Below are 18,634 nucleotides of genomic sequence, written 5' to 3'. Positions count from 1 at the left end.
AGTTTGCTCTGCAAAGTCAATGCATGGAAGAGATTGAAATGTTTTAGTAACTTTAATTTCCTATTTGTAAAGTGACTGTACCCAGGATCACAGCACTTACAGTAATGATCCAAGCAAATAAGATACTTCTGTCCAGTTTCATATACATTTAATTACATATTACCATGAAACTAACTGTGTCAGTGTTTCCTTTCAGATTTCATTGCATTAAGCTTATGGTTAAAGATACTGTTTTTACCAATGTTTGTATGTTAGTGCAAACAGTGACAGTGGGAACACAACATAAAATAGAGCTGCTATTGCTGATCTTACAGATGCAAAATGTAAAAGGAATAAAGGCAGCCAAGAATGGTGGACAAATGGTGATTTTTAGCAATTCATAGGATACTTATAAATGTGTGGGAAGCAATTTGTGACTTTTCCGTAAGACATTTTACATTCAATTTAATTAGACAAATACTACAGAGTTTTGTACTCAGACATAAATTACTGACTGCCTTAACAATACAAGCAGTGAACAACAATTTAAAAAGCTGGCATAGTTGTTTAGATGAGTTTTTGGCAACAGTCCTCCTATTTCATTAAAACTCATTGCAGCTAAAGTGGTTACTACTCTTTCAGTAGACATGCACCATGCCATAGAGGAAAGTCCAGAAGAGGATATACGTGAAGAGGCCTCCGATAAGCCCCCCAGTGAAAAGTGGCCTTCGGGATTTAAAGTACTTATTCCACCGCCGTCCAGCTTTTAATACCAAAAGCACTGAGAGAAGGACAGAAGCCAAGAAGTAGAAGATGAAGCCATGTAAACCAGTCAGGCCAAGAATTCCTGCTGTTGCTCCTGACAAGGCAGAAACAGATGTCCTGCAATAATCCAGAATGGCTGCATTCCCTCGGACTGCTCCTTCGCTGATGAACTGAGGCCCTTCTCGCTTAGCCACCATTGTAGCCATTGCTCTGGTTTGGAGTCAAGGATTTCTCCTTCTCCCAACGAGACTACCTCAAAGGAGAGAAAAGAAACTATTGTACTAAGTCAATTTCATTTTAGTTGGGAAGATGGGATGGAACAATTCTTTTCCCTCCTGTCCATAACTGACAACAGGAACTGAAAGTGAAAAATGCACTGCTACTTGGAAATTGACCTCTTTAGCACAAATCACCATCAGAAAATTGATAAATTGAAGAGTACCTATAATCTGTTGCACATTTTGGTAATATCAGGCCTGACAACATGTGGAATGCATCAGTCATCAGAACATTGTCCATGCCCTTAGAAAAAAATTGATTTGATGAGTAGTGCCTTGGACAAACTGTATTCCCAGTTATCTGTACTAGAAATAAGTGGTGGTCTTTGAATAACTACAAGAAATCAAGGAGTTATTCACATGTCTACTAGCTGTTATAACTGATGGTATTAAGAGCTGCTAAAACATTCAAGCAAATCAGGTAGTCTACACTTGGATTCTATGTAAATATAAAATTGAGTTAATCAGGTAAATTTACATCTCAACCTCGGATCCCTTTACAGTCATTAACACCACACATATAAACAAAACGGAACCAATCTCACTACTGTATGTCTGCAGCACACACATTTACTTGTTACAGTAAGAAAAATTTAGGCCAGCTTTAGTAATAGTCTGAAAAAAAAAATAATGAATTTATCCTTCCAATCACTGTTCCCTCATTTTTTCCATCCAGGTGCAGAATAAAAAAAAATTTTTTTAAGTTACCATAGGGATAATTACTCCAGTCAGGACAGGTTAGGTATTTTAGAACTCACTACTCAAAGAATTAAATTTAAGTGTAAGACAAATAAAAATTATGAAATGCATATACCAGTCAAAGCACTAAAACAACACACTTTGAAATTACAGAGAATATATGTGCAGTGCAGGAAGTACCAAGTAGTAACAACAATAATACAAGTATGTGCTGGGAGGTGGGTGTGAGAGAGAGTGAGTGTGTGTGAGACACAGAGACAGGGTGTGCGCTGGCTGCTGGGGACATTTCTGAGAGATGCCATGCACTCTCTCTTTAAGACACTCACTGAAAGCTCTCCTGCTCTGTTTTAAGCCCTGCTGTCTCCCCTCCCCTGCTTTGCAGAGAGCAGGAAGAGTGTGTATGTGAGAGACAGAGAGCTGGCTTCTGGGGAAATCTCAGAAACAGTGCACTGTCTCTTTAAGAAAGGCATTCATCATTCACCCCAGTCCTTCCTGAGCCAGGCTGTGCCCCCTCTGTCCTGCTCTGCAGAGATGCGGTGTCAGGATGTCCCCTGCATCAGCACCCTTCTTTCTCCCCCCACCTCCTTCCATCAAGCAGGAGGGGTGCACATGCTTTGCTAATCAGCTGGGCAGCATTTGAATCTCTCCTGGGCAGCCACTTGGCCCAAGCGCACAGCTTACAGGGAACAGTTTCCAGTATAAGACTTGGAAGCCCAATTTATAATGAGGTTACTCATCTCTATGGCCTTTTCCTCCAATATATTGTAGCTACATACATGTAGTTGTAACAGCAACCAAATTTTAAATCCACAGCCTTCTTTTTGTAGCACAAAGAGAGTTTGGGTAAGATTCCCTATTTACACTTAAATTTCTGTCATTTTGGTCTGTTCAACAATGCCACCTCTTTAGCTAATTGCCGAAATTCTGAGGTTGTAATTAAATCCAAGGAAGATGTATCTAGATACTATAGGACCCAATTAGCCACACGTAGCTGCAAACTGCATTAAAGCCTCTACTTGCCATTTCTATAGCACTTTTCATCCAATGTTTCATTGTGCTTTACTAATATTAAAGAACCCCTCCTCCACTAGGCTTAGACCCAAAATAACTAGATACAGTGATCCCTCTACTCAGCAGTTTAATGCAGCGATCGCTAGGGTGGAACATGATAGTTATTCAATAGCAACCGTACATAAAAGGGTAGGACTGAAAGCAAAGGGTATTGTGCTTAAATGAAGCATCTGGAAAATTTGGAGTGCCTCACAATGTAATTACCTGAGGTAGAATGCAACCAGAACACAGATGATGAAGGATTGGTCAAGCAGTCTGGACCCCAACTGTAGCTTTCTGTAAAAAAAAAAAGTCACAAACCTTAATATTCATAGATACATTATTCAAAATAGCAGTAAAGGCAGTTTTAAATCGGTATGTCTCCTCCTTTCCCTGGTCTGAGTTAAAGCAAAACCACCCAGCCCCAAGCTAGCTCTGTTTCCCCCACGTTGAGTGAAGCACAGGGGAGGAATTTGGAAGTTTAAACTCACCCCTGGCTCAGTGTTCTCTGGGGTCACCGACTCCAGGAGGGGCTAAAGGAAAGCACCGCTTTCACCGCAAGCCAAGGCACCGAGTGCAGCTGCCACTCGGCCCTGAGCTCGGCTGGGAGACAGGATCAGCCGGGGGGGCGCAGTCCCGGTGCCGTGGCCGGGACGCCGCCCTGGGCCGCAGCACCAGGCTGGCCCCAGCTCGCTCCTGCACCTTCACGGGCCTCGAAACTACTCTCCGCCCCCCGCAGCCTGGCGGCTACACTAGAATCAGCGGGTCCCGAGCGCAAGACCAGCGGCCTCCTGGGCACGGGGGAGCCCCCCCCCGGGGGGCGCCGGGGACCCGCCCCCGCCCTGCTCTCAGCCGGGGCCCAGCCCCCGCCCCCAACCTTACCCCGCCCGGCCCGGACGGGGCCGCCCAAGGGACATGCCTGAGGCAGCGCCGCCGGGCTCGCTTTGACCCGAGGACGAGGCCGGGCCCAGGACTACGTCACTACGGACCCCCAGCGGCGGCCCGACCCGGCCGCGGTAACAGCAGCGACTCACCCACCCCTACCGCAGGCGGCAGCCCGCCATCTTGGAACAAAGGCTGCCGGGAAACGGTCCCCCCCCCCGCCGCTCTCGATGCGCATGCGCCAGCGCTCCCTCGGCCTGAGGCGGCGCCCGATTGGCTCCTCGGCTGCGGAGGGGGGCGGGGCCGACGGGACCTTTTGTTGGCGAGGCGGCGGGAGCGCCGGCGAGTCGGGCGCGAGCTGCCGGGCGGGGCCATGTCGTACATCCCGGGGCAGCCGGTCACCGCCGTGGTGGTGAGTGGGGTGAGGGCCGGGGGGGCGGAGTCTGGAGCGGCCCCGGGCGGGGGGTAGTTACGGGGGGTCCGTCCCCCCCTGGCAGGGCCTCGCCCGGAGCAGCCCCCTCAGCGCTGGCAGCGGGGCGCGGCGCCGGTCCGGCCCCAGGCGGGGCTGCGGGCGCCTCGGGCCTCCCCGGGCTGCGCTTCTCGCCGGTCCGTGCAGGAAACGCCCCGGGGCCGCCCCGCCCGTGCAACCCGCCGGCCGGGCCGGGCCGGGCTGGGCGCGCTCGGGGAGCGGGCTCCTGGCCAGCGCTGGGGCGGCGCCGCCGGTCGCTCCCGTGCAGCGATGTCCGTGTGGCGGGGCGAGCGGGTCAGCGCCTATTCCTGCCCCCTGGAGGCGAGGGGAACAGCTGCTGTCTCCCTGGGGCGCTCTGCTCCCAGAAACCCCCCCACGGGGGCGGGGTGTTCACACGCGAGTGGCACCGCTTTTAAACCAGTTCCGCGTTACCCTGGGGCAGAAGCCGGGGGGTGGGGGACGCACTTTCCCTTCCTACGGGCCTTGCTTAGCTTAAACCGCGTCAGAACAGGTTTGAGCCGAACCGAAGTACGCGCGCCTGCGGAGGTTTGACTCGTTAAACCCATTCCTGGGTGGGGTGCGGGTCCGAGCACTGGGCCTGGGCCTTAGAGCCGAGGTCCATTCTGACTCTGCCACTTGCCTGCTGGGTGACACGGAGCAAGTCACTTCGCTGCTCTGTGCCTCTGTTTCCCCAAAAGAGGCTGGTAGGGGGAATGGAAAGGTCAAACTAATTCATTTTGGGAGGGGGGGGAAGGATTGGGTGAATTAGCTCCCCTTATTGTGGTTTTTTTAATTAAGGATTTTTACTACAAATATACACTAGGTTACACCATTTTTCTTACCACTTTCATCCAAAGATTGAAGCCAGCTCAGTATCGTTATCCCCTCTGTACACCTAGGATAACTGACGTATAGATGTGATCTGACTTGCCCAAGATCATATAGTGAGTCAGTGGTAGAGCAGGGAGCAAAAGCTAGCTGTCCTGTCTCCCAGCTCCACTGGATTATGCTGGCTCCACTAGTTGCTTATGGTTACATTTCTGCTGAGCACAGGACTGCAGGCATGCAGGTCACTTTTCAGTAGCTACAGTGGAGGGGATGAAAAAAATAACCTCTTTTGCACAAAGTCTCTGACCGTAAGATAAGAACAAAGAACTAGAGGCTGTATACGGTGAGCTGGTGTGAGTTCTGCCACTAACGTCTGCCAGTGCAGGTTGGATGGGGGCTGATTTGACTCCAGAATCAACCCTTCTCAGTAGAAAATAAACTAGCAAAATTTACCATATAAGTGTAGAGGTGAAAATTTGCCACATATCAGTGTGGTGCACACTATCTGTCCAACCAAGTGACTGTCAAAAGAAGTAAAATTTCTGACATCTCCCTGCTATGCCAGGGAGCCTAACTGAGCACAAATTGGGATCATGGTATGTGTTGTGCTGTGATTTAAGAGGCATAGCATAGTCAACTTGCCACTTATCAGAGGACTTCACCTCAGATGTCAGACCTCTCTAACAGTTTGTTTTTTTTAAACCATTGTGCTCTTGATGGAAAGTGCTCACTGTTTAGCTTGGCAGATGTTGCCTTCTGTTAAGGTGCCTCCTGGGATAGAAGATCATGGTGCACAAATTACAATGGGCCACTTTTCCCATGGGTAAAAACTCTGCACGCCATGCTGCTTAAGGAGTGTAGGTTTTCTTGAACTGGAATCTCAGTATCACCAGTTAACAAAACAAAACCAAGGATGTTCTTGTTCAGCTAAAGTTGTGGTGCCTTAACCCTTCCCCCCCCCCACTTGATAAAAATGCTATGTGACTGCACGCTGTTAGCCTTGTTCTCAACAACCTGCCTCCGAGCCAATTCTAGTGTTGAAGACAACATACAAAGATATCAAATCTGCTGCCATCCACTTGTTTGGCTGCCAGCCTAGAGTCTGTTCCTTGTCTGTCTCTTATTATGCTATGTGCAATTTTTAGTTTGTCTGTGGAAGCTGTCAGTATTTCCAATGAGCTCATCTGGAGTCTCACTCTTCAATTAAAAAATGACTATTTGTTTACTGGCTAAGTTACAAACACCCTCCCTCTTGTGTTCCAAATGGGCTCACTTGACCCAGGGAAGCATTCTGATGAGTGGAAAAAGCAGCCATGCAAACTTGAGGGAAGAAAAACTTCCTTCAAAATCTTACATGTAGCCTGTAATTTTGCCCTCTACCATGCTTTCTTTCCAGGAGTCACTGTCAGAAGGGAAAGCTAGTTACCATACCCAATCTGTACCTAGAGGAGATAGGCTGGTTACATTTTGGAGTATCTCATGGGGAAGAACCTTCCCCTGAGCAGGGGAAAACAGTTTCTAATCTCTCAGTACAAAACATCACGCTGGTAGTATGACAGAATTTACTGACTGTTCTGTGTCCTCCACTAGACAGTGCTGCTTGGTGCTCTTTAAAAGGTTGGAGTGGCATCTGCTTTAGCTATTCTAGTCTTGTGAAGTAGATTAAAAAAATTAATTTTGTACTTAACTATATCCCTTGTGAAAATGAGATGCTAAGCAAGCTTTTGAGAATTAAATCCTTGTTTTTGGTTTTATCTGTAATCTGGGGGTCTGCAATGCTATAGTTAAAAGTTCTGTTACTATAGAGTAACTATAGTTGGTCACACTTGAGTCCATTAAATTAAAATGTTCTAAGATAGTAATGTGAACTACTTTCCTTGATGAAAGAAGATTGCAAAGCAACTCACTTTGAATTACCAATCCCACTCAAACCAGGCTTCCTGGTGATTATGATAAATCTCATAATTTTGGTGAAAGTAGGTCATGCAGCAAAGGCTGCACAAATCATTTGTGTTTGCCAGAGCAGTTTGTAGCCTGGGGGGATCTGGGCCTAATTCAAGAGGAAAGACTAAACTACTTCTTTTTCAAAGAGGCCCCAGCTAGACAGGGTTCTGGGTGAGATCATGACTCTCTTTCATATCTCTGTCACTAAGAGCTCCTCTGCTGTTACTCATACAAAGTTTTAAAATCTCTTGGTGCCAGAACCTTCTTATCAAGACTTTTTTAGTACTCTTGATGCCGGGGCAACTTTACAGCTGGTCTTGTGAACCCTTTGGTAGTTGGACTCTCTTCAGCTGAGTTAGTGACTTACACTCAGAGTATTTTAAGTTTCTGAACTTGTTGCAGACAACAGAAGTCTCTGCCCCATTATCTATTGAGGATTGGTCTTGCTTAGTTGGGGATTGGTCCTGCTTTGAGCAGGAAGTTGGACTAGATGACCTCCTGAGGTCCCTTCCAACCCTGATATTCTATGAATGACAATAGTAGGATGCATACTCCCATTGGCAGAGAGCTAAGGAGGAACTCATAGTTTTTCCATGGACAAAACAAAATAAGATGCGTGGGTTAGAGAGACTGCTAGTTATTGACACTTGCATTTTATTGGCTTGAAGGAAACTGATCTCTAGTATAATTTTACTGCTTTTGGTGCTGTCCCTCCCTCCATTTCAATTGTGGTGGTAGAGATAGAGGTTAAACTTCTTTAGATGCTTAAGTGGCAAGTCCTTTAGGGATATTTTTGGAGATGCTTATTTCTGTTGTGGTTTGCTAACAAGGACAAAAAATGCTGCTCAGTTACTGCTGAAGGGCAGAAATGGTTCATCTTAATGACTTTTTAAACAGAATCAATTAAAACAAACAGCTGTTGCCCAAGTTAAGTTTGCTTGTCTCTTTGGGATAGACAGCAAATGCTTTCATCCACCAATGGGTTTTAGATCCAGAGATCCCTGTTCATTGTCTCTGCTCTTTTTTAAATATAAAAAACATGCTTGTGATATGGCCTTCATTTGTAAACTATCTTATTTGCTCCCTTTGTCTGCAAGTTATGCAGTAGCTCACTGAACAAAATCTGTTGTCCTGTCTTCAGAGACAGTTACATGTAATAAAGCTAAACTTAATCTACTCTGGCTGGAGTAGAGAAAGGAATGCGAATCCTACACTTTTTTTCCTCCCATCTCTTTCAGCAAAGAGTTGAAATCCATAAACTCCGGCAAGGTGAAAATCTAATTCTTGGATTCAGTATTGGAGGTGGAATTGATCAAGACCCTGCTCAGAATCCTTTCTCTGAAGATAAAACTGACAAGGTTCATATTCTTTTTTAACTTAAATAATTAAGTGCAGTGGGTGGGTCAGGGATAGCTCAGTGGTTTGAGAGCATTGGCCTGCTAAACCCAGGGTTGTGAGTTCAGTCCTTGAGGGGGCCATTTAGGGATCTGGGGCAAAAATCAGTACTTGGTCCTGCTAGTGAAGGCAGGGGCTGGACTCGATGACCTTTCAAGGTCCCTTCCAGCTCTAGGAGATAGTTATCTCCAATTATTATTTTATTTATTTATTAAGACCTCCCAGTAAGAAGCTGAGTTCCCTCAATTCAGTGAGTGGCACCCACTTTTTGTAGGTCTATACCTGGTCCTCCCTCAGTCTGATTGGTTCACATTATACTCCCTTCCCACTTAGTCAGTGTCATCAACTTGCGCTGCTGCTGCATTTGGGCTCTTGTGTAACTCATCTGTTTTCAAATATCAGACTTGTTTTTAAATGGAATCCATTTTTAAGATGCTGCTAAATAAAGGTTATTGCCTTGTGTGTGTTTGTAACCGTTCCAACTGGAATAACTAAAACATGACTCTTACAGGGTATTTATGTAACAAGGGTGACAGAAGGAGGCCCAGCAGAAGTTGCCGGACTCCAGGTTGGAGACAAGATAATGCAGGTAAATTCAATGGTGGGAAGAAGAACATACTGGAATGCCTGGATGCAGCCACTGCAGGACAATCCCAGCCCAGAAGCTCCCTAGGGAGCACTGCTTTCCAGGCTACTTCAGAGGTAGGGGGGAGGGTGATGGTGAATCCCATCCACTTGCTCTATTCTTGACTGTTTCACCTGCTTGTTGTCCCACTGCTGTATGTGCTATCCAGGGAAGCTTATAAAAGATCACTGCCTTCCCATGTGGATGGTCTTGGGAATCTGTCTGGAAAAGCTTCCATATCTCCAGACAAGAGGCTTCTGGCTGTAACTGCCAACATGAATGCCCCCTGCAGGAGAGTGGAGTCTCTTTGGTTCATGGTGAGCAGCACACAGTAGTGCAGATAAGTCACAATTGAGCACATGGCCTTGAATGGTCATGAACTCTTGCAAAGCTCTGAAAGTAGTGCCTGGCAACCATTCTGCAATACCAGCACTTGAGGCAGATCCTGAGGAAGCACATTGACACATGCCTTTGTGGGGTTGGCCTTTTACTAGTGTACGAGCCTGGATCCATCTGGGGTACTCAGGGTAACCCAGCAGGTCGAAAAATGTCATTGCTACCATGTTAGGCACATACCCGGTGGTCATTCCCAGGGGGGATGTAGATGCAGCCCTCATCATGAGGGTGTTTTGTATCTTATGTCTAAACGTTATGGAGTATCCAATTTGAAACTGATAAAATCACAAAAAGGGCCTTTACTTGTAGAATCATAGTAGAATCATAGTCTACTTTTAACAAAATTGGCAGAAAGCTTCTAAATACAATTGATAATGCAAGTGTGTACTCAAAATAGTCCTGTTTGGAAAGTTTTTTGGGAAATATTTAGTCCCTGTGTATAATTTATGAGAAGGGTGACCATATCTGCATGTGGTATTCAAGATGTGGGTGTACTGTGAATTTATATAAAGACAATGATATTTTCTGTTTTATCTATCCCTTAACGATTCCCAACATTGTTAGCTTTTTTGACAGCTACTGCACATTGAGTGGATAATATTTTCACATTATCTATAATGACTAAGATCTGTCTTGTGTTGTAACAGCTAATTTAGACCCCATTTTATATGTATAGTTGGGATTATGTTTTCCAATGAGCATTACTTTGCAGTTATCACCATTGAATTTCATCTGCCATTTTGTTGCCCAGTCACTAGTTTTGTGAGATCCCTTTGTCTAGTCACAGACTGCTTTGGACTTATCTTGAGTAGTTTTGTATCATCTGCAAGTTTTGCCACCTTACTCTCTTTTACCCCTTTTTCCAGCTCATTTATGAATATGTTGAATAGGACTGGTCCCTGTACAAACCCTGGGGACACCACTATTTACTTCTCTCCAGTCTGAAAACTGACCATTTATTCCTACCCTTTGTTTCTGGTCTTTTAACCACTTACTGATCCATGAGAGGACCTTCCCTCCTACCCAGTGATTGCTTACTTTGCTTCAGAGCCTTTGGTGAGGGATCTTGTGACAATCTAAGTACACTAGATACACTGAATCCTCCTCATCCTTTGACCCCTTCAAAGAATTCCTATAGATTAGTGAGGCATGATTTCCCTCTACAAAAGCTGTGTTGCCTCAGACCCAACAAATCATGTTCAGCTGTGTCTGATAATTCTGTGTTTTACTGTAGTTTCAACCAGTTTGCCCAGGACTGATGTTAGGTTTGCCAGGCTTACCTCTGGAGCCTTTTAAAAAATTGGTGTTACATTAGCCATCCTCCAGTAGTTCTGTAGTAGACTCTGGGTCAATTCCCTCTTGTGCCTCATGAGACAGGATTTGTATACGCAACTGCTGTCTCCCGAGTGAGAGCCTTAATTGCTGCACTAAGGGACAGTCTGGTGTCCGTTGTTCATCTTCTCTTGTTGAAGCTCTTCCCCTTTAATTAAATAATAATTGGGTCACAGACAATACGAATCACTTAACCCACCCAGTGGAGTATAAACTCACCCAGGATGTGAGAAGAGTCTGGTTCAAGTCTCACTTTGTCTCCTGAGAGGGGATTTGAGTACTTATCCCTGCTATGCAAGTAACTGCCCTAAAAGCTGGGCTATGAGTTATCTTGCTGGGAGGGTTTCTCAGTTTGGCCTCTTGAAGCTGTTCTACTTTAATTAGATGTTAATTAGGCCAAAGCAAAGATGTGCTGTAAGGAGCCCTCTGTAGGGTAGTGGGTAGGTACTAGGCTGGACTAGTGGAGACTAGGCCTCAAGTCCTGAGCCAGGAATGAGCCTCATGTGGAATCCCTTAAGTCCTTTTTCTTGAAGCCATTCCACTTTAATTAAATATTAATTGGGCTAAAGCAAGACAAAGTAGCAGAGTCCTCTGTGGTGCAGGGGTTAGGGTAGGTGCCTCGAATGCAGGAGACCCAGGTTCAAGTCTTGGCTCTGTCTGGGGAGTTTTGCTATCTAATGTTTTACTTTTAAATTAAAATTGATCTGTATAAAACTCAATCCACTCCTTCATTCCCAATTGCTAGGTTATTCAGCCAGGGGCCAAGAGACCCCAGACCACATCCCTTGCTCTGTGAATTGATTTGGACTAGGGCCTCCTACCTCCCTGGTAACTTCAGGGGTGTGTCCCTGTTCAAACAAACACCCTCCCCTTCTCAAGGACAAGAGTCCTCCAAAGAAAGCCAGGAGATTCAAACAGGAAGCTTCCCCCTTGCTGAGGTGTGATCTGGAAGGCTGGGAATCCCCCTGCAAATCCCTTCAACAGGCACAACCAGGATTTGAACCAGAATCCCCCACCATCTAGGCAGTATCCAACCACTGGACTAGGGAGTGATTCCAGCTCCTGGCCTGGCCCAGCCCAAAACACTAAAGTAAAGGGGAACAGCTCCAGCTGGCAAGAATGAGGGAACCCCCCCCCACCACTCAGTAGAGCCTATACTCCAGTGAGCAGGCAGAGTGGGAATTGAATCTAACTCTCATACAGCCTGGGGGGCGAACTCAAACCACTGGGCTATACAGCAGTCCTAATGCTAGCTGTGGCCTGCTTAAATAATTACATAGTAAGTATACCAGCTTCAGCAAGAGCAGATGAGAAACCCACACCAGACCCTCCCTTAGTTCTGCAATGAGGGAACTCACCTGACAGCCAGCAGAAATGTTACCCAAGGAAAAAAAAACTGTTCACATACAAGTGTCCCTGCGATAGTGAAGTGAGTGGGTGCTGTTCAGTCCAAGACTCCTGCAGGTATGTTTGTCGTACTAGCAGCTCTTAAGCTGTCTGGTACTTCTCCAAAACAAACCTTTGAATCTTAAAGTTCACCCTGTCTGACTTAACCCAGTAGTGCCAAGACAGTGTGATTAGCAAGCTCGGGCCTGTCTGTCACCTCCCCCAGGCTAGCTCCACTGACAATATTGTTTCCTGATAAAACTTCTGTTTGTAGGTGAACGGGTGGGACATGACAATGGTAACTCATGACCAAGCGAGGAAGAGACTGACAAAGAGGAATGAAGAAGTGGTACGGCTCCTGGTGACCAGACACTCCCTGCAGAAGGCTGTTCAGCAGTCCATGATGTCCTAATTCTGCAGTAGGCTTGGGGGAGGGGGGCAGAGGGAGGGATCTATAGTGTGACACTCCCTTGTTCTAAGGAAGCAAATACTAGAGCTGCCCAGCAAGGTAAAACATGCACCATTTTTACTCTAAATTGAGAATAGTAAATTCTAGACACTTCAGCAGCAGTTTCTCTTTCAGAAAGGCTTCCAGTAGCATATGCTGCATCAAACAGCACCTTACCCTACTATGTATGCAGAGCTGTAACAGTGACAGGGGAAGTTCCATAAAGAACAAGATGCAAAACACTAAATACTTTTCTTTGGGATGAAATGGTGGAAAAATGCAATTAACTTAGTGGGAGATGATTCTCCTATAGTGCAAGAGTTCCCCATTGCTTAGCATTTAAAGCTCTGCTTGCTGCTGCTGGTAAGGAGTGAATGATTAACAGTGGGGAGAGGAGGTAATGTTTTTACTCTAAATTTTCAAAATCTAATGTTAAGGGTTAGATTATCCCTTGCTAGTTCTGGCTCAGGTTTTTAAGATGCCACATTTAAGTAAGAGTTTGTAGAAGGTCCAATGTTGAGTAAGGACATCTACACTACTCTTAACATGTGCTAGCAAATGTTAAGCAGAATATTTTGCAGTGCTTGAGGGATAGATCACTGCAAGATTTTAGTCTGCTTCACCAAGCAGCTCTTCCTAAAAGGGATGCAAGTTTGAACTAGCAGTTGGTGCATAAAAATAATAATGGAAGCTGTGGGATTGAGTAACAGTTGCAAAGTAACCTCTATACAAGATGAAGTGATGATTGCTTCATAAAATACTTGGGAACAATGCCAGCTTTAACATGCTATAACTATTGTAACTCTAGGGCTTATGTTTTAAAAAAGATACTGTAAGTGGGAAAAATGGAAACCTTTGTTACTGAACATACATGAAACTTTGTCTCACTTCCTCACTCCACATTTAACAGAGAATCTTCAAATAGAAGGGGCAGCTGGTCTGTTTTGTAAGGGGAGACTTATTTAAATCTTGTATTAAGTAGAAATGTGCAAATGAGCTTGCAAACATCTATTGTACCAAAATTCCTATCTCTGCACCTGTGGTAGGTAAACTTACACTACAGAAATCCTTCAGAAAGGCTAAACTATGGATTTGTAGGAGCTTTTGAAGAAAAAAAGCTTAAAAATCCTTGAAGGGTTTCATACCCTTCAGTGAACCACATTAACACTTTAAGGCATTATACAGGCTAGCTTTAATTACAATTAGCCAAAAAAATGTTTCATCTTCCAGAACTAGTTTTAATGACACTGTATATGACCTCTTTACTTCAACTGTCTTCAGACTAGTTTAAAAAAAATTGTAAATAGAACACTGAAGAGGTTGTAGACTAACTTATTACTGCAGTGCTATTTAGGTTCTGACTTCAATGAATTTTATAAACTTGATACATGCATCTCAAAGAATGTTCCACTCTGTATCTTTACATACCAGCAGATGCCTCTTTTTATACAGTTTTTTATCTTATTCAATACAAAAAAATCCAAAAGGAATTTTGGACATTTAAATTACAATTCCTGTGGTAGTAAATATCTTAATAGCTTTACAGATAGGCCTTATTTTTGTTTACTGTAGAAAAGTACACTGCTATTTGTACTGTGGTCTCTTGATTTTACACAATAAAGAATGAATTTAACAAACTGTCTCGCTTAAGAGGACAACTTATGTATTTACACCCTTTTTGTGCAAGCTTCCTACCCCTCCAATTCTGATTTAGGACAGGTTGAGTGGTACCTGACTACTTTTAGACAGCTGTTTAGCACATCTTCTCCTCTTCAGTGTAATATGGTTAACAGTGCAGTGACAGTCAGCAAATTCTGCACCCATTTACAACTTGGAGCATCTCTGGGGGAGGAGTACATTCTCTTCTGAAATTTTACCATCTTAAACTTTTCAGTGCAGAAGAACAAGTTGTTTTCTCCTCTGGCAGAAGGGTTGCAGGACTAAGTAATCAGACCTGAATATTAGTGATTCTAAATCTTGTGTTTAAGTCCCATTTACTATACTCTATTCCTTACTCCTGTCAAAAGATAAGAGACAGCATAGTGCCAAGCTATACAGTTTAAAGTGCAAGAATGTTCAACCATGGTTGGACATGAAATATTACATTCTTTGCATGGATGCTGGAGAAAGCAATTCAGAGCACCAGAGCAAGAGTCAATACTTAAGTTTTATTCCCAATTCACCACCCTCCTGCATTCTCTTATGTTAATGGCTTGTTACTTAAAGACCTTATTTCCCTCAAGCCACCTATATAGAATGGTTATAATACCTACCTTGCAGAGGGAATCTTGAGATCTTTATCTAGAAGGTGCCATGTTTGAGTGCTAATCAGCTACTGCCTAGATTACTCAGGAAAATGGAGGAAACACTAAGACTAATACAAGTTTTAATCATTAGGCTACTGAACAACAGGATCAGACTTAAATACAAGTTGTTCAACAGCACAGACTAGGCACTTTAATGGAACCAAATGTGAATAACTTAACTTAGTGCAGTAAATAGTCAGAAATTTGGTACTAGATTTAGTACCTTTACTGAAAGTGCTTGGTGATGAACACTTTAAAAAATGACTTAATGTGATCTCCGCGTGTACAAGTATAGCTCTTGACACCATCATAGGAATGTGCTGTGATATTAAGTCTGATTAGTGCTGGTCTGGTCTTCATGCTTTTTGGTTAGTGACTTCATTAACCCACTGTACCTACATGTATCTGTTGTTACCAAGTAGTCTTCTTGAGCCACTGCCTTCCACTTACAGCTTGGTTTGGGAGAGGATGAAGGCAGCAGCGCAGTTAAATTCTACTGTCCACTCCATAAAAACCTGTTTCTTGGTCACTACTTTAAAAAGGTACCTGGTTGGGTTTTTCACCCTCCAATGGTGTTTAGCTGAAGGAAGCCCAGCTCTTTCCTTGCCCCCCCTCGAATGCTGTATTGATCAAAGATAGCCACATATTACTAGGCCAGCTCGAGACAGGCTGGCCGGGAATTAGCTTCCAGGGTTGCAAATCTTGTCCAGCTGCAAGGGGTAGGATAATGGAATATCCATTAAGGCATTTGGCATTAAGCAAAAAAGTTCGCTGCAGTCCCATACTGAAGAGGAATTATAAACAGCACGACTCGAACTAGTCATGCTGGTACCTGGTGCGTAGTCTGGAAATCCCTCAGCCAGCAGCGAGGTAACACCAATAAATCCGTACTATTGTGTCTGTTCGAGGTGGGACTCTAGTCCAAAGACTCATATCCCCGTGTTCTATATAGACAGTAATGCTGGATGATGAAGACTATGTCAAAGATGATGGAGAAGAGGCCCAGTCCAAACTTAGTTGGATCGCCAAAGATTAATTTCCATTCATCTGTCAAAAAAAACAAGGTAGTCTGAAAAGCTGCATTGTCACTCACATTAACCGATTTAATAGACTTAAGCTGGTTATTCCATAGTTATGGGTATATGAGATAATTAGAGTTTGTCACTAAAATGGTTTATTTTTAACAGCACAGGTTAATCATAGTTTGATTTCACTATATTGTACGGGTTAATGCAATAAGGTACTCTGTGCTGCTGTATGGTTACAAACAACTATGTGTAAATTGCTTGCATTAGAAGACAAACTTCTCCTTTACCCCATTTTTACAGCACTGATGGCTGCATGCAGGACACCTAGTTTTGGGAAGGACCTTAAGTGGGTCTGGACTGGTAGAAAGTGCTTTGTGGCAGGTTTTTCCTTTAGTGGAAAATGTAGGCCCTACAAGGGGGCTTCAATTCCATGCTTACCATTGTTGTAAGACTGTAAAAACATCTGAAGGAGGCTGAAGCTTCCACCAGTAAAATCTAGTAACACATTTCCAATGCTCCACCCTTCAGTACTCTTCCGCCGAAAATTCATGTATGCCTACAAGAGAGGCATAGAAGGGAATCAGCTCAAAGTGAATTTAAATATGCTGCATACTTTATCTATAAAAAGCAAATATTTTTTGCAGATTAAGCAGTCACACAAGACAAAAATTTTTATTCTACCCCATCAAAAGTGGAGAATTCTTCACTTATTGACATCAGATGACCTTTCAATGCCTCAGTCAACCCCAGCTGTAAGAGTCTTGCTGGCTTAACAGATTACAGTTTTCACACATTGCAAAAAAGTTACTTGCATGCTTAGTCAGCACAAAAGCCAATCAAGTGATCTGTTTTGATCACAATTCTAAAAATAGTATAGTCCACATTCTAGAATCATATGCACCACATATTAAAGAACCTACAGTGCTCTTCCAGGTAACCGCCTATATTAGTATGTGGCATACTGCTACCCACTTGAGTTAGGAGATAGTAGTGCCCATTTTTACCTGTGGAAAATATTTTATCAGTGTGATTCCCAGTTTAATGTAAGAAAAGAAAAATAAGAACTGTAGCCATGTGATTTCTCCAGCTGCAGCCACGGACAGGGTGGTAAATGTAAAGATCCACGCAATCACAAGCAGCCCAATAGCAACTCTGGACACTCTTTGACTAGCTCTCTGAAAAATGAGACATTATATACATTTAGAATTCATTATACCCAGCTCCCTCCCACCCGTTAGCACAGAATGCATGATGCTGAGCATAACATACAACCAAAGCCCATTGCAGAACTGGCTAGATGGATCCCTTCTCAAGTATCCCCACATTGTTTTAGTAGCTTAATAGCTTGCTACAGGTTTCTGATAAAACAGTACAATGGCCGAGCCCAATTCCCATGGGAATCTTGTTCAGAATGTTAGCATCCAGGAGGAAGGGGTCAATCTTCCTGCAATGTTTTTGCAGGAGATTTGTGGGACTTGTTCTATTACTCAACTCTAAATTAAGACAATCTGTGGGGCTTTATGCTCATAATAGCATTTGTGAGACGTTCAGTGATTAGGGCGCAGAGAAGCTGCCAAAGTCACTCTTACCACACACCCTGACTTTCCATGAAAACATCCTATTCTGGCAGAGGGGGTAAGGAGCACACATACACACACCCCTCTTTCACAGCTTGTTAACCCAGAAGAGGTATGAATTTTTTTTCCCACCGAGCATGTTTACGGCCTGTAAGTGAACACCATCCACACACATTTTGTAATCGGGACGGCAGTGAACTGAGCACAGAAGTGGAACCCCAGAACAACTCCCAAATTCTAAACCCGATTCTGCCAGTCCGCATGGCTTTGTAAGAGTAATAGAAATCATGCCCCCATTTCCCCTGTAATGGCAATAGTATTCGCCTATCTGAGAAGGATGTTGAAAATTAATGTTTGTAGAGTGCTGTGAAAATGAAGAACCCTATAATTTCTAGGTATTCTATTAATATTCAGCCTCAAAGCTTAAACATAATCAACTGTTTTGGCTTCATTTGGAATAAGAGTATCATAGGTAAACCTACCTCATATATACAGCACTGAAATATCAGAAAGAGAGTTAAAGCTACTGCATGGAGACTGAAGAAGACATCATTGCTGTCCACAGGGTTCACTCCATTGGGATACTGGCGTAGGAACTGCTCCTGAGTATTAAAATCCCAAGCAAGTCAGCTACCATAACTCTGTTCTACAAGTAATGAAATATTTCATTGAAAGAACGACAAGTGCACTTACCTTGACGTAGGCTATCCAGAAAAGTCCTACATTAAATACACTGTATGCTATGAAGCCAGTGAGGTTTAATGCTACGTAGTCAAAGCTTAGTCCAACAACACTAAGAAAGAAAGGAAGAAAACAACCACCACTTTACATGTAAAGATTCATCTATGGAGCAGCATTGTCAGTGCCATAAAGGGACTGACTTTCTGGCACTAGAAGGTTCCTATTTAAGGGCTTTCTACATTTACTGTGGCCATACTGCTTTATAAAAGAAGTCATTTGTGTGAGGGACAACCCTCACCACATACATACTATATATTTTGATAGCATTTACAATAAAGTTTACTTTCAAAATTCATATTGCTATGTTGTCTGCCTCAACTCCATACAACTGCACTGAATCAGATATTTTAAATTAGATCCACAACCAGAAGCATTACATCAGAAGGAGTCCATTCCTGCTGCCCACTGTTCTGTCCTCACATTCCAGGTAAGAATTTTAAACTTGTATAGACAATCATTTGTTCACTCACTGAGATAAAGAAAAACTCAAGTCAGAGGCAAGATAA

The 18,634-nt window shown here is 43.8% G+C and overlaps 3 protein-coding genes across 28 annotated transcripts in view; 1 reads left to right on the top strand and 2 right to left on the bottom strand.

Annotated features, from left to right (window-relative positions):
* Positions 1-3,944, bottom strand: part of EMC6 (ER membrane protein complex subunit 6) — a 34,684-nt gene extending 30,740 nt beyond the window's left edge. For 5 of the 26 annotated variants that reach the window (XR_005590053.1, XR_005590051.1, XR_005590052.1 and 2 more), the window contains exons 1-2: positions 3,806-3,938; positions 2,997-3,068 (exon numbers count right to left, since the gene is read on the bottom strand). Coding sequence is in view for 23 of the 26 variants with exons in the window: in XM_039507493.1 (XP_039363427.1) it covers positions 2,997-3,068; positions 3,806-3,891 (158 nt within the window). In the remaining 3 variants the exon portion in view is untranslated. The other 21 variants (XM_039507495.1, XM_039507492.1, XM_039507506.1 and 18 more) reach the window with 20 other exon arrangements.
* An 8-nt stretch (positions 3,945-3,952) lies between these two features.
* On the top strand, positions 3,953-14,114 carry TAX1BP3 (Tax1 binding protein 3). Its single transcript, XM_039507516.1, has 4 exons — positions 3,953-4,065; positions 8,133-8,252; positions 8,801-8,878; positions 12,303-14,114. The coding sequence occupies exons 1-4, from the start codon at positions 4,027-4,029 to the stop codon at positions 12,438-12,440; spliced, it is 375 nt and encodes a 124-aa protein (XP_039363450.1). The 5' UTR covers positions 3,953-4,026; the 3' UTR covers positions 12,441-14,114.
* Positions 13,877-18,634, bottom strand: part of CTNS (cystinosin, lysosomal cystine transporter) — a 13,139-nt gene continuing 8,381 nt past the window's right edge. Inside the window, exons 7-11 of the mRNA XM_039507490.1 lie at positions 18,081-18,180; positions 17,870-17,989; positions 16,815-16,985; positions 16,249-16,366; positions 13,877-15,829 (exon numbers count right to left, since the gene is read on the bottom strand). Coding sequence (XP_039363424.1) covers positions 15,699-15,829; positions 16,249-16,366; positions 16,815-16,985; positions 17,870-17,989; positions 18,081-18,180 — 640 coding nt within the window. The 3' untranslated portion in view covers positions 13,877-15,698. The remainder of the gene's footprint in view (positions 15,830-16,248; positions 16,367-16,814; positions 16,986-17,869; positions 17,990-18,080; positions 18,181-18,634) is intronic.

This window comes from Mauremys reevesii, linkage group 20 (assembly GCF_016161935.1).
Source record: "Mauremys reevesii isolate NIE-2019 linkage group 20, ASM1616193v1, whole genome shotgun sequence".
Classification (NCBI taxonomy): Eukaryota; Metazoa; Chordata; order Testudines; family Geoemydidae; genus Mauremys; species Mauremys reevesii.
The sequence above is the reverse complement of the archived record's forward strand: the minus strand, read 5'-3'. Positions and strand labels throughout refer to the sequence as shown.